The sequence below is a fragment of the Mirounga leonina genome, unplaced genomic scaffold (assembly GCF_011800145.1).
Source record: "Mirounga leonina isolate KUSES-001 unplaced genomic scaffold, KU_Mleo_1.0 Mir_174, whole genome shotgun sequence".
Classification (NCBI taxonomy): Eukaryota; Metazoa; Chordata; class Mammalia; order Carnivora; family Phocidae; genus Mirounga; species Mirounga leonina.
Window position 1 is genome coordinate 23,037,423 of NW_023270451.1, and position 24,154 is coordinate 23,061,576.

The 24,154-nt window shown below is 38.7% G+C and overlaps 1 protein-coding gene across 1 annotated transcript; it reads right to left on the reverse strand.

The window, feature by feature from the left end:
• Positions 1 to 248: 248 nt before the first annotated feature.
• PDK4 (pyruvate dehydrogenase kinase 4) lies at positions 249 to 13,251 on the reverse strand. The gene is made up of 11 exons (XM_035020601.1): positions 12,881 to 13,251; positions 11,806 to 11,947; positions 10,224 to 10,295; positions 9,122 to 9,306; positions 8,814 to 8,900; positions 8,284 to 8,361; positions 6,526 to 6,602; positions 4,642 to 4,740; positions 4,335 to 4,445; positions 3,918 to 4,031; positions 249 to 2,515 (listed from the first exon to the last, which is right to left on the reverse strand). The coding sequence occupies exons 1-11, from the start codon at positions 13,008 to 13,010 to the stop codon at positions 2,372 to 2,374; spliced, it is 1,239 nt and encodes a 412-aa protein (XP_034876492.1). The 5' UTR covers positions 13,011 to 13,251; the 3' UTR covers positions 249 to 2,371.
• Positions 13,252 to 24,154: the final 10,903 nt, after the last annotated feature.

Below are 24,154 nucleotides of genomic sequence, written 5' to 3' on the forward strand. Positions count from 1 at the left end.
ATGCAATAAATTCATGTAGATAAACACACTCTGTGCTACTGGAGCCTACACGAGAAAGCAAAGGACAATCAGAAATTTCTGGACTTCTATAAAGTACTTACCTTTTATCTAAAAATCAAAATTTTAAGTTGCTCTCAATACTTTTAAAAGGCTATACCCAATTTGAATGTAAAGTGAAGAAAATCTTTACCTCAAATTTTTCTTAGTACTTTGCCATCTATTTGAGAAATGAATTTCAAAAGACTATGTTTACTGTTATAATAAAAATATTTATTATAAAAATGATTACATCTCTCTGTACATAGAGAAAAAAACACAATTTATACATCAATAACTTAAGTGGTCCTGAACATTCAGTAACCATCTGCTAGAATCCTAAAGTTTTTCCATAGATTTCACAAATACCAGTGTAGACTATTTCTATTTTATAGAACTCAATTTGCACAGTTTATGTTATTGTGATATTAACATTTCTTCTCTAGTATTTTAAAGATAGTTCACAGTGTTGGGGTTAATTACTGAATCAACTGCTTTAAATCTTTGGTAAATACAAGTATTTACATGCAAAATGTTTAAGTTCAGTGAAAACTAAAAAGTCAAATAACCTATTGCAAATAGTTTTGTGTAATCGATAAATGCATGAGCCAGAGTCCCACCATCAAGAAAAGCCACTCTCTAGGACTTCTCATGATAGAGTCTGACATCCACAACAAATCAGTTGAGGCCTCTATGGCCATGACCAGAGAAGCACCACAATTCTAGGCCACAACAAAATTAAACACGAATGTTAAATTCAACATATACAAACAGTACTGATTCTTTTACAACGCAGAAAATTCTAGCTTTTTTTTATATCCTGGTTGACACATCAATTTGACATGGATGAGTTTATTATCTCATAAAAGCCCATTATCTCGCAAAAGTGAGAGAACCATTTAAAGAAGCCATTCTGTTCTGAAAGACATCAATTCATCCTCTTGCCAGTAATTTATCTATGAAAATATAGATCATTTCTTGAAATAATTTGTAGGGGAAAAAGCAAGATGCCTACTCTCTGTTTCCTTCCTTCCCCGCTTCCTTCCTTCCTCCTTTCCTCCCTCCCTTCGTCTCTTCCTCCCTCCCTTCCTTCCTTCCTCCCTTCCTTCTCTGAGAGTTATGTACTAGACAGGCCTGTCAACCTGCCTATTATACTTGAAGTCCCCAAAAGTTCCATATGCATTACAACTTTCATTTATCAGCCCTCAGTCTCAATGATTCAAATGAAAGCCTCCTGGCATGAAAACCTCTTACTCCCAGGCTATTTGTTAAAAATGTCCCAAGAAGTCTTTAAATTCTAATGTTCTCGAGCCATTTGATAATTAGGAATCATTTTTAATGTTAATGCAGGAGTGTAGAGAATATAATTACACATATATCAAAAATGGATCTTTTTAAGCCTAGAAAGGGGATGCCATCATTGGATAACCACCATTGCAGGGGAGAGAACAGCCCCTCCTACTGATTTAGCTTCTGAATGCATGATTTCTTTCCCTAACATTGGTTTTTCCAATCTACCATCTCATTCATAAAAAAAGCAAGGGGAGAGATAGTTTTGGCTATCACTTTGGCAATTCTTCTCCCCCTCCAACCGCCAACATCCTGAATTCAGTGCCTATTTTAAAACTCACCCAAGACTAGGCAGGCACCTGGCAATAAGTGTTCACTTATGACAAGAAGTGTGAACAGGAGAGCAGCATAATGGAGATACAGTATTCATCAGGAGAAGCTTTGTTCTGAGTTTCTCCACTGGCCCAATGCCTTGGCTGCAACTTTGAATAAAAGTTGTTTTGATTCATTCCTCCTCATTCAAATAACATACAAAGTAAATGTTATTTAGTCACCAGTTTTCCTCCCTAGAGCACACAGAAATATAGGAAATGTACCTTTACATACATTTCTAATGACATAGCATAAGCTAAGCCCCACCCCTTTGATGGCAGGGAGATATTGGCATATGGACACTTGAGATGCAATAAATACCAGTATCTTATGCCATCAACAGCAGGCCTAAAATATCAGTCTTTGCAAGTGCTAGCTTATATCTTCACTTTGCTCACATTCCCATCCTTGTTGATACAGACATGGCAAACTGAGGCTTTTCCTGGATTTAATACAAGCTCGTACGTTATGCTAAGTTAAAGAATAATGCCTACACTACACTTTCCTGGGTCAGAGAAATGGGCTTCGTTCCTCTTTGCACCGCTGTTCCAATCAAGGAGTTTTTGTTGCTTTTGTTTGTTTTTGAGGAAACAAGAGTTCACACTCAACCATGCAGGAAGCAGCACTGGCATAGACCCACTTTGATCCCGTAAAGTGTCCCGAGTGTCCCTCTTCACAGAGCCACTTTCCCCTTCGCCAGGTTCTTTGGTTCCTTGCTGGGGATACACCAGTCGTCAGCCTCGATGCTCATCTGATAATGTTTGAAGGCTGATTTGTTAAAGACTGGGAGTTTTTCTACAGACTCTGACGATAAAGCCTGCATGAAGAGGGGGGAAGAAAAATCAACTCAAAGTATTCATGGCATGATTTGTACATGAAGTGATTATTCAAAATAAATCCAGACGTAAGTATTCAAACATTCAAATATGTTCCTTTAATTGATTCAGTTAATAAGAGCACACCATAGCCCATAGTATGCTAGGCAGTGTATAAAAGTAAAGTAAAAAACAAATATTATTTCTACCCTCTAGGGGCTAAAATAGCATATATACAATTATAAATTGGGGAACAGAATTTGTCTTCAATATTTACACCTGTCCCTTGTTCAGATATTGCTGATGTGACAGAACTGAATAGCAAAGCTATTCTTTCTTTACAAAAACCTTTGCCTCTGTGATAAAGAGTCCTAATCTGATACTATTAATTTATTAAAATCTGATACTATACATCTATCATCTCTTAATCTTTCCCAGTACTTGGAAGACTTTTGTTCATTTAAGAAATGAATACATTAACTATCTTCAGATAGTCAAAAGCCTCTCGGCAAATAATTCCCTTGCACAAAATGGGAGCCTACAAAAATAATGTTTTAGTTACTAATATCTGTAACTACATTTTCAGCCAAAACAGCTGGAAAACAATTAACGAATCAGGACAGTGACCTTAACAAATAAATTGAGGCTTTATCAGAAATAGAAAAAACATGTTTCAAGTTTTAAAGTTTAATCAGGAAATGCCAGGCATCCCACTGACTGCTTGTGAGCAGTTAGCTTTTCCTTCCCTGGATTTCTAATAAGGTCAGCTTAAGGTCTTGAGTATCTTGGTATCCGCTGTTTTCTAGGCTGGAACATTATTAGCATGTATTTCCCATGAGTTTAAGTAAAACCAAGGTACAGCTATTCTCACAGATGCCAAAAGGTGTTGGTTTAAAAAATTCACATGAGGATCTCCTCACTTGGAAACTAATATGCATCTTGAGAAACAATTTAGCTTCACTTGAAGCAGGTAGCTTGGCCCCACTTCTAACTGGTAAGTTACCATATTAAATATTATATAGTACAACTACACATACCAAACAGAAAATACAATGACTTATGGTGGTTATTTGCATTAACTCAGTTTGGGGTATTCACGGGGGACCACGGAACTCGGGGCCATAAAAACAGCATTGCTTTCAGAAATACTGTTTCGGGGCGCCTGGGTGGCTCAGTTGGTTGGGCGTCTGACTCTCGATTTCAGTTCAGGTCATGATCTCAGGCTCATGAGATCGAGCCCCGAGTCGGGCTCCACACTCAGTGGGGAGTCCACTTGAGATTCTTTCCCTCTCTTTCTATCCCTTCCCCCGCTTGCACTCACTCTCTCTTTCTCGCTCTCAAATACACAAATAAAATCTTAAAAAAAATAGAAATACGATTGTTTCTACTGAATTGAAAGGATACCTTTAAATAGATGATGGCCTCTGTTCCATATCCTGACATAGAGTAGAGATTCAGATCTCCCTGAAAGTACTTGGCATAGAGACGAGAAATTGGCAAGCCGTAACCAAAACCAGCCTAGAGGGAAAAGATCAGTTATTGGCAAAGCAATGGACATGCTCATTGAAATACAAAACATAGGAAGGAGTTATTATCCCCCCTGCTACTGATGTTCTAGAACCCAGATAAGTATTTTCTGCTTCCAAGCCGAGACCTCTCGTGAATTGTTTCACCGTCTTCAGCTTACTTTCTCATGCTTTCTCCTATCCCCCACGCCCAATTTAACTAAATTGACTAATTTGCCTAAATACTTCCTTGTAATCCTTGCTTTACATTCAGAACTAGGTGGCTGGGATGAACTTAGCCTTTAATTGGTCTTACCAAAGGAGCATTCCGGGGATTATCCATCACGGGCGTTGGTGCAGTGGAGTATGTGTAACTAAAGAGGCGGTCAATGATCCTCAGGGGAACGCCACCTCCTCTGTCCGAAATCTTAAATAAACAAACAAACCAAAGCTATGCATTAAAAACAAGGTGCATTTATCGATCTAAAAATGTTTTCCCTTTATTTAAAAGTCACCCGGTGTACATGACCTTGATCTGCGGCTCAAAGCAGAGCACTTTATGATTACTGACACTTTTTTAGTTCTCTCAAGAGAGACTCAAAAGAACAACAGAGAATGGTTACCTTAATTGTAAGATCTTCTTTTCCCAAGACAACAATCACTTCAATTGGTGTAAGGGAAGGCCAGTTTTCCTGGTGTTCAACTGTTGCTCTCATCGCATTCTAAAGAAATCAAAACCATACAGAATTCAATGGCAGAAGAATGAGAAACAATAAATAACCGTTTTTTATGTTTAAAATAAAAGCAGCACAGAGGGTAATTCAAAGTTCCTATTTTTTTTAAGTTAGTAGTAAAATAGCTCTGTAAATAGCCATTTATGAATGTGTCATGCAGGATGTATAATGAAAAATATTCATTTACCATGTAATATAGCTCCTGGGAGTAATGTCTAATGGAAAAACAATTCTGCTAGCTGTCAAGTTCTTATTTGTAAGCTTAATTTAAATGTAGAAATTGGTTTGTATAGTCCATTTCCTGGCTCTCTCTTTTCTGTCTTTCCATTACATTTTACATCCAAGCACCAAAGACTATTACATAACAAATGAACAGTGAATCATTGAACCAATTTATTGGCTTTTATAAAAGTTGCTGGGAAAGGTTGTTACTATTTAAAAGGATAGTAAATAATTCTAAATTAAATTTCAATTTGCATTTGATTATCATTTTAACTTTTACCAGTGATGGCAAAAAAACTCTAGGAGTTGGATCATTCAATTTAAAAATGAATGAAATCAACGAAAAAAGTATCTTTTGTCCTTTTACAGAGAAGAAACTCAAACAAGTTTGCAGACAACTGGATGAATCTCATACAGATAAAAGTTTTGGTTTATGTCGCCCGTTTTCCTCTCTAATCTTCTTGTGGTACATTATCTGCTTTCTGGTTTCTATATGATACTAAGTTCTAATCATCAGCTGAAGTAAAAGAAAATAGATCAGATGTCTGTAGTACAATCAATACCTCATTGTACTAACATTAGAATAAGGTAGGAAACAGTAAGTTCTGAGAAAAGCTAAATCGGAATTAGTGGCAAATTTCAGGTTTTTTAGGCTTCCTCCTCCAGGAGTCCCGGAGACTCTTGGAAAGCATCACAAAGCTTCAGGTGTTTTTTTCTTTTTTGGTAAAAGTACAGTTTTGGTTTGGTCTTAGAACCTGGGGCAGGATTTGATTCTTGGTACCTGGCTACGCCAGACCAGTAACATTCACATCCTTGGTGAGCTTGTTAGAAATGCAAATTCTCAGACGTACAGAATCAAAATCTCTGGGCCAGAGCCTAAGAACCTATGTTTTAAGAAGCCCTCCAGGTGATTCCAATGCATACTAAAGTTTAAGAAGCACTGTCCTAGAGTCTTGCTATGGAAAGTGTTGGAGTGTGGACCAGCAGCAGCACCTGCCAGCTTATTATGAATTCTAAACCCCACCCTAGTCCCACTGAACCAGAATTTTAACAAAATCCCAGATGACTCACATGCACATTAAAGTTGGTCATGGAGGGAACTGACTGCCTTCTGAGTATATTCTAGACTCAGGTTGGAACCCTGCCTGCTACCTGCAGTAGCTCTGGACCTGAACGTCTGGATTCGGAGCTAGACCATCCTGCTGGGGTGGAGGTAACAAGGCCCCATTTACTGTAGCATTCACCCCCTGACCTTCCTTAACAAATGCATGAATGACTAGTGCTTTGTTGGACACCTGAAAAAATAATAAGAACAGGGAGCACGAAGGCATCGTGAATCATATTGCGCGTTCTCCAATATGTGTGGATGCTCTCATGAACCGCATGTGCCCTTTCCAACGCTAACTGTAGCTTTTTTCTGTTAGGAGCCCTGAAGCATGTTTGGGAGAAGATAGCGAGGCTCCCACTTAGTGGGAAGCGATAAAGGAAATAAAAAGGTAACCTGTGAATTAAAAACAAAACAAAATTGCAATTATTTTTGAAGTGTCATACCTTGAATAGTTCAAAGAGCATATGATGAAGGTGAGAAGGTACATACACAATGTGAATTGGTTGGCCTGGCGATTTTCCTAGGAAAAAATTAAACTCATTTAGAACTGGTAAACAAGTATTTCATTAAAACAAACTTCCGTATCTATTTGATTAACAGAGACTCCTTATTCCCAAGATTAGAATACTCCCCATCTTCCTTTACTCTGAAATTCTACCCTAGAACCTTCCCTCTTAAACAGTAAACACAACTGGCTTATTTTCAAAATACTATTACAGCTGCTGCCTTGTGCTCTATGATTAATTTTTGCATTTCTCTACAAATGTATAAGGTCAGATGAAGTGCATGACAAGGTTGCTATAAATTAGGTTATGTGGGCTATTTCAGAGTTAAAATCATACATTTTAAGAAAGAAAAAAATTCATGTATCCATAGTATAATACTGAAATTAACGTTAGCTATAATTTTCATATTTTATGGGGAAATAACACATTTGATTATTCTTGATTTTTATCAGCCAAACATTAAATCTTACAGGCTAAATATGCTTACATTTCACTGAGAGGCGAAAGAAAACAGAGAAACAAAAACCTCATAATACTGTTTGAGAAGAAAAATAAAAGTATTATTCTTTGGTGTCCCAGGCCTTGGCAAAGTTTGAATCAGAAAACAGAAGGTCTGGCACAATTCCCTCTTTATTTTATCAAACAGTTCAAGCAGTTTAGCTACACATATTATGCAACAATGCTGTTAATGCTTAGAGATATTTTTCAATCTTTATTTGTATTCCTATTTTTAAATTAGCAATCGATTACATGTACATATCCCCAGTCCATGAGTTAGGGTACTTTTAATTTGAGCAACTTAATTTTAACTGTTCTGCTCTGAGAAACACTATGGGATAAGATAAAAACAGTGCCTTGCATTCATCATAATATCATTTCAATGTGGGAAGACCCTCTCTTTTCAGGCACCCTGGAGCTGAAGCCACTGAGGTATGCTCTGCATCCAAAACAGTGGTGTCTACTTACAGTGCAATTAAAACTTTTTTTTTTTTGTAATTTAAAAACATTTTTAAAAGAACATTTAACATGAGATCTACCTTCTTAAATATCTAAGTGTACAATATAGTATTGTTAACTGTAGGCATGATGTTGTACAGCAGATTTCTAGAATTTATTCATCTTGCATAACTGAAATTTTATATCCATTAAGTAGCAACTCCCCATGTACCCCAGCTCCCAGCCTCTGGCAACCACCGTTCTACTTTCTGCCTCTTTGAATTTAACTATTTTACATACTTCAGATGAGTGGAATCACACAGTATTTGTTCCACGACTGGCTTATTTTTTACAGTACAATTTAAAGTGTTTTTGTTTCCAGGTCTTATGAGTAACTTCTCCAGGAGGATATTCCTGCTACCAAGTGGTTCCTCTTACTTCTGGCTTCCCTGCCCCATATTCTGCAATAAGCTATCTTTCTTTGATCTAAGACTGGAACTAGGTTGCTACTCTAAATCTTAAATTACTTGCTCAAACCATTCTTCTTTATGAATCATCATTAGTGACTGAATATGCTCAGTTGGAACTTTCCAATTGAGATGAAGAGAACTTTGGCTTCAATAAAAAAGTGTACAAATTCTAGACAAGTTCAGAAGGGAGAAAAAGAACACAGAAGTTGCTTTGTATTTATAAGAAGTAATCAAACTGGGAGAACAGTGAATTTCCTGTAGATTAAGATATGTTTTATTTGTAGCTTACCATTCACTTGTGTGAGCTTTAATTCTGGAGATGTTAAATAATACTGGTCGCAAAGCATCTTTGAACACTCAAAGGCATCTGAAATAGAAGGTTTTTTTCAAAATGATGAAATGAATTTATGCCAAGTAAAATTTTCATGTGATCTTCAGTGTGTGTACTACCCTTACTCTAGAATATTCATTAAAGTACAGGTTTGTATATATGAAAAAAATACCTCTTTAATGTTTTATGGAAGAATTAAGACAGTGTTGAAGTTATAGCTGTGGCAATAGTAATATGCACACTTCAGAGACTGAACACAATACATAAGAATATGGCACATTAGCCATTACTGTTTGGATTTTTATAATTTAATTAATGATTTTATTAAACCCCTGACTCAAAAGCAAAGAACCTTCGTGATAGTATTTATAAAAATATAAATAGAACATTCTGAATATAAATTTATTCACAAAGTCACCTCAACTATAGATAAGTCAATCATATAGTGTATATTTTCAATAAGGGAAATGCAGAAATCTAGAAATTACCTTGGACCACGGCTGCCACATCACAGTTTGGATCAATGCTTCCGATGTGAGTTGGGTCTCCTGTCTGTGAGTCACTAAATATAAGAACTGTTGAAAAATAAAAACAAAAGATGTTGTTATAAAAATCTGGATAATCATGATTAAAATTCTTCTTTCCTAGTCCTACAGGCAGAAACTATCAGTTGCTCTGAAAGAAAATGTTCAATCGTAGTTTTAATTGAGCCCCTGAAGAATGAAACATCTGGGTGGGGTACGGCTTATATTCTACACCCTTCTCAGTATATCAGGACCATGATGAGCTAACTTACTATGCTGGTTCATCAGCATCCGGGTAGAAATGCGGTTCATGTAAAATCGATCCAAGAAATACTGAAGATTTTGATTGGTGACTGGGTCAACTGTACAACCATCTTTATATTCTATGACTCCTTGTGCCATGGTCGGAACTACATTGTGGTGTCTATTTCGAACTTTGATGAGAGTATCTATAAAACTAAGCCAAAACACATTTACAGTTACTGAAAGTTCAAGTAAGTTTCATTCACTTGTATCCCTTAGATTACTTCAAAGAAGGCTAAAGTTTATTTTAAGTAACCATCTAAAGAAATCAAATGATAAAATGTTTGGATGAAGCTTTATTAAGGTTCTCACTTACAGATTCTTCAACTACAATAGAGGGGATGGTATCACAAACAGATTTTTTTTTTCCTTCTAGCTTAATGTAAAAATACCAGCTTTCTAACTGGTGAATTCATTCTGGGAATTCATTAAGCCTTCTCTTTAAAAAATAATAATTAAAAAATAATTAATATTAAAGAGAATTCTAGAGTGCCATTTTGGAAAAAACCTTCAAGATTTCTTCTTGGATTTATAAAAAGATTCTTCTTTCCTAGTCTTACAGGCAGAAACTACAGTTACTCTGAAAGAAAATGTTCAATCGCCAGTGACAATGACATATATTAATATTATGTAATAGTAAATCCATCTGTGAATCTAATCATCAGACTAAATTTATAGTAAAAAATAGATTTCCTTAAAAATAAACAGTTCCCTGCACTTGTTCGTACTCAGCCTCATTTTCAATGCCATCATTCCTTATCACTTTTAAAAAACCAACAAGTCAAAACTTGTCATTTGTAAGGGGGAGGTTATTTTTTATTCAAAGTTGTAGCTCCTTTAATTTATGTCTAAAAGAAATCTTCGAAGTATGTCTGGAAACAATCAAAGTTTTAGAAATGTATTCTTTTTTTTTTTTTTTAATTTTATTTTACTAGGTTATGCTAATCAGTATACAATACATCATTAGTTTTTGATGTGGTGATCCACGATTCATTGTTTTTGTGTAACACCCAGTGCTCCATGCAGTACGTGCCCTCCCATTAGAAACGTATTCTAATACATAGAACTTACTCTGATAATGCTTTCTGGTCCTCTGGGCTTTTCTCATGGAATTCCACCAAATCCATCAGGCTCTGGATATACCTATAAAGTGACAGGTGTGCTTTAAGTTTTAAAGTTGAATAGTCAGATACAAGTGGCTAAATCATTTCAAAATGACTGCAAAAGAGAAAGTATATGTTTAAAGTTAAAACTTTCCTTCAAGACACCTGGAAAACACTATATCTAAAAAAAAAAAACAAAAAAAAAACACAAAAAAACAACAAAGCTACAACTTTAACCCTCAACTTTCTAACTTAAAATTTGTATTTCTTTAATCATTCCAGATCAGTAGTCAGTTTTTTGTTTTATCTGGCAAATGTTTTCTTTTTTTATAGCATTTATAAATAACTTTTTAAGGAAGGCTTCCTATTTTTTCCTACTATATTCATTCATAGGTGAGTAGAAGTCATGAAAGCGGCAGTAAATACTATGGATGATGGGGCACCTGGGTGGCTCAGTTGGTTAAGCGACTGCCTTCGGCTCAGGTCATGATCCTGGAGTCCCGGGATCGAGTCCCACATCAGGCTCCCTGCTCAGCAGGGAGTCTGCTTCTCCCTCTGACCTTCCTCCTTCTCATGCTCTCTGTCTCTCATTCTCTCTCTCTCAAATAAATAAATAAAATCTTAAAAAAAAAATACTATGGATGATGTGTTTCAGATTATAATTGTTTAATATGTGTTTCAGATTGTAAATGTTTAATAATATATATTTATAATTTGTATTTGTAATATATAATATTTATATAACTATAATATATATTGTATATTTATATTTATAATATATGTAATTATATAATATATATTTACAGTATTTTTAATATGTATATATTTCTTAAATCAATAAACAAAAAGCTGTGTAGTCAGTGGATTAGGGTGAGGCTCTGGTGTATGTCTGCCTCAGTGCATACCCCGGTCCTATTCTCTGAAAATCTGTTCCTTTGGGTGATCTACCCTCTCCAAGCCTCAGTATCCTTATCTGTAAAATGAGATGATAATAACTGACAGTTATTAAGTGCTGGCTGTGTGCCAGGTACTGTTTCAAGTACTTTTATTATGGATTAGCTCATGTAACTTCACTCACATAACCCTTTGAAGCATATACTTTATTTTCCTCAGTAACAGACGGGGGAATTGAGGCATAGAGAATTTAAGATACTTGCCAAGAATTCCAGAACTAGGAAGAGGCAAAGGCAGGATCTGAACCCAAAGCCTGCTGTTAATTGGTTTCTAAGTAACAAAGATCAGATCCTCTAAATAGTAGTCCTTCTGTCTATTTCTAGGATAGCATTCCGTGTGCAATGTCAAATTCTTTTATTATTTAAAATACAATTATATTGTGAAAGTATGTACTTTTTCAGGGCAAGATGTCTGTAGCTTTATAACTGTCCTTATGATAATTTACCCTAAATAACTAAAAACATCTTTACATCTTTCAAAAATATTTACTGTTCAGGCCACCTGTTTTCCAATTATGATGCTAACATATTATAAGAATTCATACTCAGATACTAGTCTTAAAAATAGAGACTGTTTCAGAATGATTCACCACTTACCAGCTTTTAACTAATCGCACTGAAGAAGTATTGACTAATCGATCAGGGAGGATATCAATTTCCTTCAGGATATTGGCTAGCCTCACAGGCAATTCTTGTCTCAAAAATGCAAAAGAAGTTCTTTCACACGCATTTTCTGAACCTGTAATAAATAACTTTTATTTAGCTTTGGGGAAAAAGTAGCTCTAAATGATACATTTGAATAGTATTAACTAACCAATATTGAACACACACACATATCATAAAATCATAGTTTCACCCTCAGTTGGGTTACTATTTATAGTAAAAAGAAGTATCTCCTTCATTGTCTTTTTCTTTACTTTCTTTTTTTTAAAAATGACCAATATGAGAATTGTTGTTTTCTTTTTTTGGAAGAGGATTCACTTCCACGGAGTCAAAATATCCCATAGCCCAGTCAACATCACAATGTCAACCTGACAACATCGTTCAGAAAGTTCTAGATATGAAATTGGAGTAGAGGGATAAAAGGGTGGGTAGGAGTGCTGATGTTTCCACATTAGTGATAAATAATACCACAACTAAATCCTTGAAATTTTCCTTGTAAGATCACTGCAGAAAGTCTATAAACCGTTTTGGCAGTAATGCAAATATATGGAAAACCATTATGATAAAGAGACAAAACTGTTAGCAATGCAGAGAGATGAAGGTGGCTAAGGGATAAAATCTGAATTAATTTGAGGCTACTTTGTAATATTAGGAATCCTCCCCCAAAAGTATTATGCTGTGAAGGAGGGTTTTAAAGTTTTTTAAATCATCGTTAAGTAGTGACAGAAAGCAGTAAGTATTTTGACTGGAAGCTTTGGACGGAAAGATGAGCTCAAACCATCCAGCATCAGCGGGTCAGCAAGTGGCCTTGACCTGTAGGCACAAACTGTCAGAAATAAGGCAGATCTAGGAAAGGGCAAGGAGCACTGGCGTCGAGGCTCCAAGGTTCAGCAGGAGAGCAGACTCCAGTTACTTTAAGCAAGGAGCTCTGCCCTCCCTGCACAAAGGCTGAAAGTTAAGGAAGCTCCCCAACCCCAGCGCCCCCACCCGGCCCTACTTCCCAGCTCACCAAAGTCCAGGAGCTGCTTTATGGACAGCGGGGACGGGCTGTAGCGTGAAAAATGCTCGACCTCGCGGGGCACCAGGCCGGCGCTGCTCAGCGAGCCGGCGCTGCGCATCACGAAGCGGGCCGCCTTCATCTTGATGCCCACCCTGCCCGCAAGCGCTGGGGCTGGCTTGAGGGACGAAGGCAGAGGAAAGCAGAACCTGGGACCGAGGAGGGGGCGGTGCGCGTCTAGGCAAGGAGGGCAGGTGGCCTGACTCGTGCACCCGGCCTGGGCTGAGATTCTGGGGTGCTTCCGAGTGGAGGAGGGCGGCAGTAAGTGAGGAGCCGCGAGGGGCTGGAGACTCAAGTTCCCATCTGGTCACCACCCGCCGCCTCCCGCCGTTTTATTTGTTTCCCCGCACGCTCCCCCCCAACTCCAAAGGGGAGGAGTCACTGGGACTTAGAAACGCGTCCAGAACTGGGGCCGCGCCAATCAGCTCAGATAAAGAACTTTGGGCCCCGCCCCCCGGCGCGTGGTCCCGTCGGTGGAAAGACCTGGCACCAGTGCCCGGGGCTGTGAGGAGTAAGGAGGAAGGTGAGGCGGGCATCTGGAGGTACATGGGCTCAAGATCAGGCACTTGGGACAAAGTCCCGGATCGCGTGGGCTGGGGGCCCGCCCAGACTCGTCCTTGTTTACAAGTGAGAGATTGTCTCAATGTCACGCATTCCTGACCAGAAACTATTTCCAAGAATCTGAGCTCCGGGATGTCATTGGTTCTTGCTCAGAACGGGCTTTTACAGTAGCCAATCAGCTGCATTCAAAAGTATGAGCTTCTCTGCCATTGGACAGTGAGAGAAATAAATAGCTTAAAGACTGCTTCTAGTCTTTTCTCCAGGAGCGAACAGTACAAGTCAGGAACTGAAAGTTCTTTTTGGTGAGACTTAGGCTTGAGTAACTTCCCAAAATACATTTACTTTTTCCTGTGGCCATAAAAGGCCATCAATTTGTTTTTCTCCAGTAATACAGTCTCTTCATTAGGTTTACCCTGTTAATTAAAAACAAAGTTATAAAGGGATCAATTTGTCAGTTTAACTCGCCGCCTTCTACCATCAGAATTTATTCACTCTGACCTCCTGTATAGAATGTCCTTAATTCAAATCTTTGTCTACTCTTAAATGTCTAGCACAAACTATGTGCTGCAAGAGGTCTTTCCTGATGGCCTCTCCTCCATCCTTCTAATATGGCCTTTGTCACTTAGACATTATATTGTAGCTATTTATATTATTGTATTGACCTCTCTGAATCCCCTTCCCTGAAAAGGATCAGGGTTGGGACCAAGTCTCGTGTATCCTTGTGATTCCTACCCTGCTTTATCACTACTTAAGCTTAAACAATTGTGCAAACATGGGGGAAGCTCTAAATTGCATCTACACTTGAAGATAGGTTTTGATACCACTATGATCTATTTATTTATTTATTTATTTATTTATTTATTTATTTATTTATTTATTTTAGAGAAAGAGAGAAGGAGAGTGTGTGTGTGAGTGGGGGCAGAGGGACGGAGGGAGGGGGGAGAGAGAGAGAGAATCTTTAGCATGCTCTAGGCAGGACGAAGCTGGACATGGGCCTTGATCCCACCACCCCCAGATCATGACCTGAGCTGAAATCAAGAGTCAGATGATCAACTGACTGAGCCACCGAGGTACCCCTAGGACTTGTATTTTTGTACTCCAAATCCTTTATTAGGTATTTGCATAGCTTGATGAAGCAAGAAAAAAGAAGAGCAAAACAAAAAATGTGTACAAGAAGCCAAACAATGAAATAAAACCATCTCTGATGAAGCAAGAAAAATTTAAGGTAAAAATCCACCCCACTATCTCCCCCCTGGATTACATCTTAAGAACAGAAGTAAAAGAATGTATTTGCTTTTCTTTCCATGTCTGTGGGATCTGGAATAGGCAAAAATATATATTATAAAGAATTACACTCTAATTTGCAGATGAAAGGCCATGGAAAATGATGTATTACAGGCAGGTCTAATTTTGGAAAGCCCCACCAGTGCTCTCCTGGCTTACCCAGCACTACTCCCCTACGTGTTGCCAGATGACTAAAGATCAGGGGAAGTCATATGATGTTCACAGAGATGGCTCAGTGCTGTGTACTGAGGTCACCAAACTTTTGTCTCCACGTCATCCCATCCAAGAATATTTACTGGATTACCCTCACAGTGCATTGTATTCTTCTATGTCATTTCTCTATGATGGAAACTGTTATAATTGGCGACACTTACGATAACTGGGCCGGAATAAGCGGGTAAAGTTGTTTACACAGCTGGCTAAGTCACTTTGTATCACCATGATTAGAGAGTGACCTGGAAAGATAGTGGCACTTGTATTCTCTGGCTGGCCACTGATCTTGGAGGTTAACCAGTCTCTATGGAAGTAAAGCAAAGAGAATTATTATTTGGGGGCAATGGTTATGGAGAAATTTGTGCATTCATCCAAGTAAAGGTAAACCATGAGAGGACTATCAAATGATTTGGTGCTGATGAGCAGGGGGGAGTATCAAAGTTTCCCCCTTGAACACAGTGCTGAACACAGCACCCCTGCTTGAGGCACCTGATTCCTGAACTTTTCAAGAGTATGCTTACCTAGCATCAAGTTAATTCTATCCAGCTTGCTTAGCAGAATCTGATAACGTAAGACCACTGATAGAGCTTTAAGGATGCAAGTGACACTTTCGCCAGAGGGCTGGAGATGTCTAATTTGACAAAATGCTTCAAGACCCTGAAAAAATGCCTTTTCAATTCTTTCACCTCCAGGGACATATTGGGAGGGAGCATTAAAATATAAATATAAATATATATACATATATACATATAAATATATCAAGAACTTCAAAAGCCATGATGGAAGCAAGAGAGAGTATGTGTGTGTATTGCTAAATATAGGTATGTGTGTATGATAGAATATGTATGTATATATGTAGAATATTTAAAGTTAAAAAATTAAAAAATTAACAGCAGACTTGAAGAAATTATTTATAAAATATGTAAGAGACAAATGATTAGTTAAGAAATGGCTGTTTCAGCAGGGAGCAAAATAGTCATGATGTATTCTCTCGTGGGAATTATAGATAATGGCCTGGAGCTACCTTAGATTTGGTAGGCAAGAAAGGTCTTGCTGAGAAAGTGATAATTATAGGCAATTGAGCAGCCTTCTTTTAGGGAGTGAGAAGGGAATATTGGTGAAAGCATAGTGGTGAAGAGATTAGGGAAAGCAAGGCCTAAATCACCATTTGGTCTGTGATATTTCTTATAATTGGTATTTTTAGAGGCTACTAGGTGCAAGGAACTGGACTAAATGCTTTGGTTGGTGTGAAACACCTTCTTTCAAATATCTCAGACTAATAGTGGGTGGTGGAAAACAATGGCTAATTAAAAAAAATTTTTTTTTAATTCACAGGACTTTCATTTAATCCTCAGAGCAAAAAAATTACAATTAAGTGCATTTAAAAACAGTTTATAAAAGAGATTCGATCAATGTGTCATGTTGATGGTGATAGTAATGGTGCTAAGGGGTGTTTGGAGGAAGGGCTATGTTGGGAATCAGGAAATGCGTCCTCTCCTAACTGGCTTTGGGGATGACTTGAGAAACATGAGCAAGACTTGGGCTAATTATTGGTAGACAGTGAGGAAGGATGTCTAAGCCTGAGCAAAGGCATGCATGTGGGAACTAGAGATATAGTAGAGAAATAATGACTAGATTGGTCTGGCTGCCATCTGGAGTACCCCAAGGAAGAAGGACATGGGAGCTTAGGGTTATATCATAAAAACCTTAAATGCTGATATGAGGACTTTGAGGTTCCTGAGGTAGGCAACATGGAACTGTTGGAGCTCAAATTTGTTAGCAGTTAAACAATTCAATGCAATAAAACTTCATTGAACACCCATTATGTACCAGACATTATGATTGGTGCTGGGGCCATCAAGATGAAAAAAGCATAGTCGCTGTCTTCAAGGACAGGAGAAAAACATGTAAATAATCTAAAGAAAAAATAATGTGATATCTATAAGGTGTGTGTGTGGCGGGGGGTCAGGGAAGACTTCCTTGGAGGCAGTGACATGTCATGTGAGTTGTAAAGATTGAAAAGAAGTTCGAAGGCACGCAAAAAAGAAAGTGTTAGGGTAATGGGAGAGAGAATGAATAGAACCACTTTACTGGTAGGCTTTCCAGCTCTTGTCAAATCTGAGAACAATGAAAATAAAAAGTTCTGTGATGTTCTAAGCCTGTATTACTGGGAGGGGGTGATTTCATTAATAGAAGCAGGGAAGTCAAAAGGTCAGGAGGAAAGGGTAGGTTGACTGAAGGGGGGAACACAAATGATGCGTTTGTTTGGGAACACTGAGTTAATGAGAAATCACTGGGGAAGTAGTCACTGTGGTGGTTCCTGGGGAAGGGAAGGTGAGAATTCAAGGCTGTTCGGCCATTGCCAAGAAGTGAAGGTGGATGGGTGAGACTCTCGCCCGTTTCTTTCCACGAGGCTCCCCTCTCGTTCTAGCCTACAGCTCTAGCTCACTTTTTCTTCTGTGCACAATACTTCCTTCCGAAGAAGCCCTTGGTTTCATTCTTTGCCTCCTTACACTTATAAAGGCTACAATTCTTCCCCTCAATAAAGCAACACCAAGACAAAATAGTTCATTTTTCTTTTTTGGCACCTATAACTTCAGTGTTACCAGGAAAAAAAACCGGGTCAATCCTGAAGCTAACACATCTTGACGTTGGGTGGGAGACAAGAAGATTTTTGCTTCAGGCTGAGCACTCTTTCTCCCGCTCCCACCCAGAAATTTCTTAATTGTGTCTGATATTTGTGTTGAAAACCAATAAGGGAAGGTGAGCAAAGGAAATTAAAAATTAACTAAAGAAGAAAAACAAGGGGCGCCTGGGTGGCTCAGTCGGTTAAGCGGCTGCCTTCGGCTCAGGTCATGATCCCGGAGTCCCGGGATCTAGTCCCACATCAGGCTCCCTGCTCGGCGGGGAGCCTGCTTCTCCCTCTGCCCCTCACCCCGTTTGTGCTCTCTCTCACTCTCTCTCTAATAAATAAATAAAAATCTTTAAAAAAAAAAGAAGAAGAAGAAAAACAAATGTGTAACGAACATATGGAAATATGCTCAAACTAATGAGTGAGTAGGAAAATAAAAAGTAGTAAGACAATGCTACATATCAAAGTTCTGTCAGATGGCAAATAACAAAAAAAGCTAATAACATCTCCTCGTGTTGGCAAATCCTGGGGAAATAAGCGTTCGCCTATACTATTTGTGGGAGTGTATAACTGGCACATTTTTTTTTTTTGGAAGGCAATTGGCAGAATTTATAAAAATTATAAGGAGAGTTACCACATGTTTTAGTCATTCCACTTCTAGAAACGTATCCTAGAGTTTTACCAACAGAGCGTGCAGAGATACATGTACGAGATGGTTCATTGCAGTATTACCTGCAAGAACAAAAAGAATGTGAGAACATGTGTACTCATGAGGGAACAGATAAAAATAAATGACATACCCGAGCACGAAGATACCTGCTGTTGGTGGCAAGGGGGCAGTTGGCTGACAGTGGCCAGCTGTGGCATCTTTGCGATCCGTGCAGACTTTGAACTGAGGCCAGGCTCTTCCCATCCAGCCTCAATGATGGACAGACACCTAGGGCTGGCCATTTCTCCTCCATGTGGGACTCTGTTAATAGGAATTCTTCGCTCCCCGGACCTCTTCTGGTTGGCTCCAGCTTTGTTACATTTGCATTGCGGTGTAAGTCTGTCCCAGGTCAATTCTGCTTCCTACGCCCCCTTTCCTTCCACGGATGTCACATATACCACACAGTCTCCATGCTTTCCCTTACCCAATATTGCCTCTTTCCTCTTCACCTTTCACAGACCATCCCCCAGCCAATCCAGCTGAGAGCTCCAAAGCAAACATTTTGCAGTAGAGGAGTCCTGCCCTGGACAGAGATAGAGGTCATTCCCCTGGTCCTTGAATGTATATATAACTGGGACTTACAAACTTGGCAGTTGGCACTTGGAAAAATCCCACATTAGGTCCGTGGCCTATGGGGTTACAGAGCTGTCATAGTGGGGAAGGTCAAGTATAAACCTCTGAAAATGCCCCCAACTAAGGTAGCAAATACAAACCAATATGGTATCCTGCTAGGAATGATGGAGATTAGTTCCATCCTTATAAGTATTTCAAGAGTTTTGGTTCCATCATATCTCCACTGAATTCATCTGTGGCAACTGGGTAATTCCTTGAGAATGACTGTAGACTATTATAAACCAATGGAGTGGTGGCCCTGCCTTGCTACACGTAGTGTTTTTGCTAGAGCAGATTAATATGACTCCAGGTACGTATTAAGCAGCCACTGATTTGGTGAACGTATGCTTTTGTTTCTCCCCCAATCCAAAAAACAAAACAAAACCCCAAAACAAAAAACCCAGACCCTCTTGCCTTCCTCTCTCAGCATCTGCTTACCAGACGACCTAGACTGACATCATTTGTGTCAGGAAATTGTCCTCTCTATTTTGTTAATTGTAAAACATGCCACAGGCCAACATGTATATAGTAAGGTCCAATTTCTCTTTAAGAAAAAAATGAAGAGGGGCACCTGGGTGGCTCAGATGGTTAAGTGTCTGCCTTCAGCTCAGGTCATGATCCCAGGGTCTTGGGATCGAGCCTCACCTCGGGCTCTTGGCTCAGCAGGGAGCCTGCTTCTGCCTCTCCCACTGCTCATGCTCTCTCTGTATCTCTCGGTCTCAAATGAATAAATAAAATCTTTTAAAAAAAGAAAAAAATAAAAGCTATATTAGGTGAATATGGGTTGATGTATGCGTGTAAAGAGACTGGGAAGAAATCATACCCAACACTCAATCGTGGTATTGAATGTGTGTAAAAGGGAACTCTCCCTTCCTTCTTCATACCTCTGTATTATATTTTCCATGGTGCATGACTCAGTGCTTTATACACTAAAGCCAGTAATAGTTCTTGACCAATGAACAATGTATAAAATACACTGCTTTAGGAAAGGTTTTTCTCCATCGCTTAATTGACCTTTTTTTGGTCATGTTTTCTTTACCCCCCAGGTTCCTGGCTTTGTTACTTCTTTCATTCTCATGGTCGGTCATCCTCTTCTTGTTCTTCTGCTGCTTCTGTCTTACTGTCTCTTAACCAAGGAACAGACATGTTATTTTCCCTGTGAGATTTTTTTCCCCTGGCTGTTTCCCCTTAGATAATATGCACTCAGGTCTTCCCTAAGCCTGTTCCTGGTGGGATCCCTCTCTCCCAGGCTGTTATAACACATCGAGGTACAGCAGTGAACAGTGGCCATCTGGTTCCACATAGTTCAGCTAAATGGCTCTCTGGGCTCTGTGTTATACTGTTGGACCTCAGAGTCTACCTAGGCCAGTCCTCTCATGCCTCAAGTGCTGATTTAACTCAGGTATGACCTGACATTTCCTCCTGTCAACTCATACATCTTTGACTAGTTTCCTCTCCAAATTGATTTGTGCATTCCCCCAATCTGACTTGGCCTCTCACTCTCTTGGCCCTTCTTCCATACATTTCTGTTTTGCCTTCTGGAACTCAGCGTCTGTTCTCAAACTTCCTACCTCCCCAAGTTCTTCTCTGAGTATTCCTTTTATATTCTCATCACAACTTGAGGACACCATGTCTCATAAGACTTCCTAAGTGTAGATGGCTTTTCTTCTCAACTCAAAATATTTCATGGCCTGAAAACAAGATGGGTGTCATCCTCTTCCCACACCTTATTTATTACTTCTCTGCATTCAAAATATTACTACTCCTCCGTTCTCCTTTAAAATCACAGGACCTTTGAAGACAAGGCTTCAGATAACACCACCAACTACCTTTTTATCATGCCTTATATGGAATACTTGGCTACTTCCTTAGTAGCCAAGGAATGTACCATTGTATGATTCCTATCATCATTCTTGTTGATTTCAACATCACGATGAATGATCCTCCAATATTTTCACACCTCAGTTCATCAATCTCTCAAGTTATCAATATCTATCTACAATTCATCAATATCTATCCATTCCCATGACCACACCCTAGAATTCGGCTTCACAAATAATATCATGACATCCAAAATATTGAAAACAAACATGTCCCTCCCTATATGCCACTTCCCATGCTCCTACAGTATTTGACTCAACTGCCAAACTCACGGAAACTCCCGTTTTGCCTTTCTTCATACTTTGTATGCATTTTCTTTTCTTCTTTCCCATTGTGGGTTACATGGTCCAACACTATGATTATATTCTTAGGAAAACTCTTAACGCTCTCTCTGTTTCAGCCACTGAGTGAACTAACCCTAGTTAAATCATTCTAAGTATATAGAGTGTATACAAATTTCAGTCCATAAATGCCAAATATGCAAGTGTTGACATTTTCCTTTTCTTTTGCTTTTCTAAAAGTCAGGTCAATGTCTATTCTGAGGCCTTTTAATTAATGTGAGATTTTACCATTCTTTCCAACAAGGTTGTGTCTATGTTCCCAGTAGCTCATATAGTCCCAAAGTATCGAGGCAGGTGGACATCTAGTGCTTGGTGTCATCTAGCCATGCTAGCATCCATTGAGATGTTTCTCATTGAATCTGCTCCTAGATTGTTGATTAATGCAAATTGCAGCTCTTTTATCCTTCATTCCCATCTAAAAGACCTATTCAAGTCTGGTTCTCTCTGTTTGGCCCCTGTCAGCTCTTGGGTACATGAGCAGCATTTCATTCTGCTGTTCTTTTTTTTTTTTTTTTTTTTATGTTAGTCACCATACAATACATCATTAGTTTTTGATGTAGTGATCCACGATTCATTGTTTTCGTATAACACCCAGTGCTCCATGCAGTATGTGCCCTCCTTAATACCCATCACCGGGCTAACCCTTCCCACCAACCCCCTCCCCTCTAAAACCTTCAGTTTGTTTTTCAGAGTCCATAGTCTCTCATGATTCATCTCTCCCTCCGATATCCCCCCCTTCATTTTTCCCTTCCTTCTTCTAATGTCCTCCATGCTATTCCTTTTATTCTACAAATAAGTGAAACCATATGATAATTGACTTTCTCTCCTTGACTTATTTCACTTAGCATAATCTCCTCCAGTCCCATCCATGTTGATGCAAAAGTTGGGTATTCATCCTTTCAGATGGCTGAGTAATATTCCACTGTATATATGGACTACATCTTCTTTATCCATTCATCTGTTGAAGGGCATCTCGGCTCTTCCCACAGTTTGGCTATTGCGGACATTGCTGCTATGAACGTTGGGGTGCATATGGCCCTTCTTTTCACTACATCTGTGTCTTTGGGATAAATACCCAGGAGTGCAATTGCTAGGTCATAGGGTAGTTCTATTTTTAATTTTTTGAGGCACCTCCACACTGTTTTCCAAAGTGTACTAACTTGCATTCCCACCAATAGTGTAAGAGGTTTCCCCTTTCTCCATAACCTCTCCAACATTTGTTGTTTCTTGCCTTGTCCATTTTTGCCATTCTAACTTGTGTAAGGTGGTATCTCAATGTGGTTTTGATTTGAATTTCCCTGATGGCTAATGATGATGAACATTTTTTCATGTGTCTGTTAGCCATTTGTATGTCTTCTTCGGAGAAGTGTCTGTTCATGTCTTCTGCCCATTTTTTGACTTGATTATAAGTTTTTTGGGTGTTGAGTTTGAGAAGTTCTTTGTAGGTCTTAGATACAAGCCCTTTATCTGTACTGTCATTTGTAAATATCTTCTCCCATTCCATGGGTTGCCTCTTTGTTTTGTTGACTGTTTCCTTTGCTGTGCAGAAGCTTTTTATCTTGATGAAGTCCCAAAAGTTCATTTTTGCTTTTGTTTCACTAGCTTTTGGAGATGTATCTTGAAAGAAGTTGCTGTGGCCAATGTCAAAGAGGTTACTGCCTACGTTCTCCTCTAGGATTTTGATGGATTCCTGTCTCACATTGAGGTCTTTCATCCACTTTGACTTTATCTTTGTGTATGGTGTTAGTGAATGGTCAAGTTTCATTCTTCTGCATGTGGCTGTCCAATTTTCCCAGCACCATTTATTGAAGAGACTGTCTTTTTTCCATTGCATGTTTTTTCCTGCTTTGTGGAAGATTATTTGACCATAGAGTTGAGGGTCCATATCTGGGTTCTCTGTTCTGTTCTATTGGTCTATATGTCTGTTTTTGTGCCAGTACCATGCTGTATTGGTGATCACTGCTTTAATATAGCTTGAAATCGGGCAACGTGATGCCCCCAGCTTTGTTTTTCTTTTTCAACATGTCCTTGGCGATTCAGGGTCTTTTCTGATTCCATACAAATTTTAGGATTGTTTGTTCCAGCACTTTGAAAAATGTCATTGGAATTTTGATCGGGATGGCGTTGAAGGTATAGATTGCTCTGGGTAGCATAGACATTTTAACAATATTTATTCTTCCAATCCATGAGCATGGAATGTTTTTCCATCTTTTTGTGTCTTCTTCAATTTCTTTCATGAGTGTTCTGTAGTTCCTAGACTATAGATCCTTTACCTCTTTGGTTAGGTTTATTCCGAGGTATCTTATAGTTTTTGGTGCTATTGTAAATGGAATCATTTCCCTAATTTCTCTTTCTACAGTTGCATGGTTAGTGTATAAGAAAGCAACTGATTTCTGTGCATTGATTTTGTATCCTGCCACATTACTGAATTGCTGTATGAGTTCTAGTAATTTGGGGGTGGAGTCTTTTGGGTTTTCCACATAAAATATCATGTCATCTGCAAAAAGAGAGAGTTTGACTTCTTCTTTGCCAATTTGAATACCTTTATTTCTTTTTGTTGTCTGATTGCTGTTGCTAGGACTTCTAGTACTATGTTGAACAATAGTGGTGAGAGTAGGCATCCTTTGCGTGTTCCTGATCTTAAGGGAAAGGCTCTCAGCTTTTCCCCATTGAGGATGATATTCGCTGTGAGTTTTTCATACATGGATTTTATGAACTTGAGGAATATTCCTTCTATCCCTATACTCTGAAGAGTTTTAATCAGGAAAGGATGCTGTATTTTGTCAAATGCTTTTTCTGCATCAATTGAGAAGACCATATGGTTTTTCTCTCTCCTCTTATTAATGTGTTCTATCACATTGATTGATTTGCAAATGTTAAACCACCCTTGTATCCCAGGGATAAATCCACCTTGGTCGTGGTGGATGATTCTTTTAATGTATTGTTGGACCCTATTAGCTAGGATTTTGTTGAGGATTTTGGAATCCATATTC

Bases quoted from the DNA above. Each gene is read 5' to 3' on its own strand.
- PDK4 (XM_035020601.1), bottom strand. From the start codon at position 13,010: ATGAAGGCGGCCCGCTTCGTGATGCGCAGCGCCGGCTCGCTGAGCAGC. The intron at 4,446-4,641 runs GTAACCATTCTC...TGTTTATTTAAG, and splicing joins AAGAAGATCTTACAATTAAG to ATTTCGGACAGAGGAGGTGG. The intron at 2,516-3,917 runs GTATCCTTTCAA...CTCTTCATGCAG, and splicing joins AGGCCATCATCTATTTAAAG to GCTTTATCGTCAGAGTCTGT.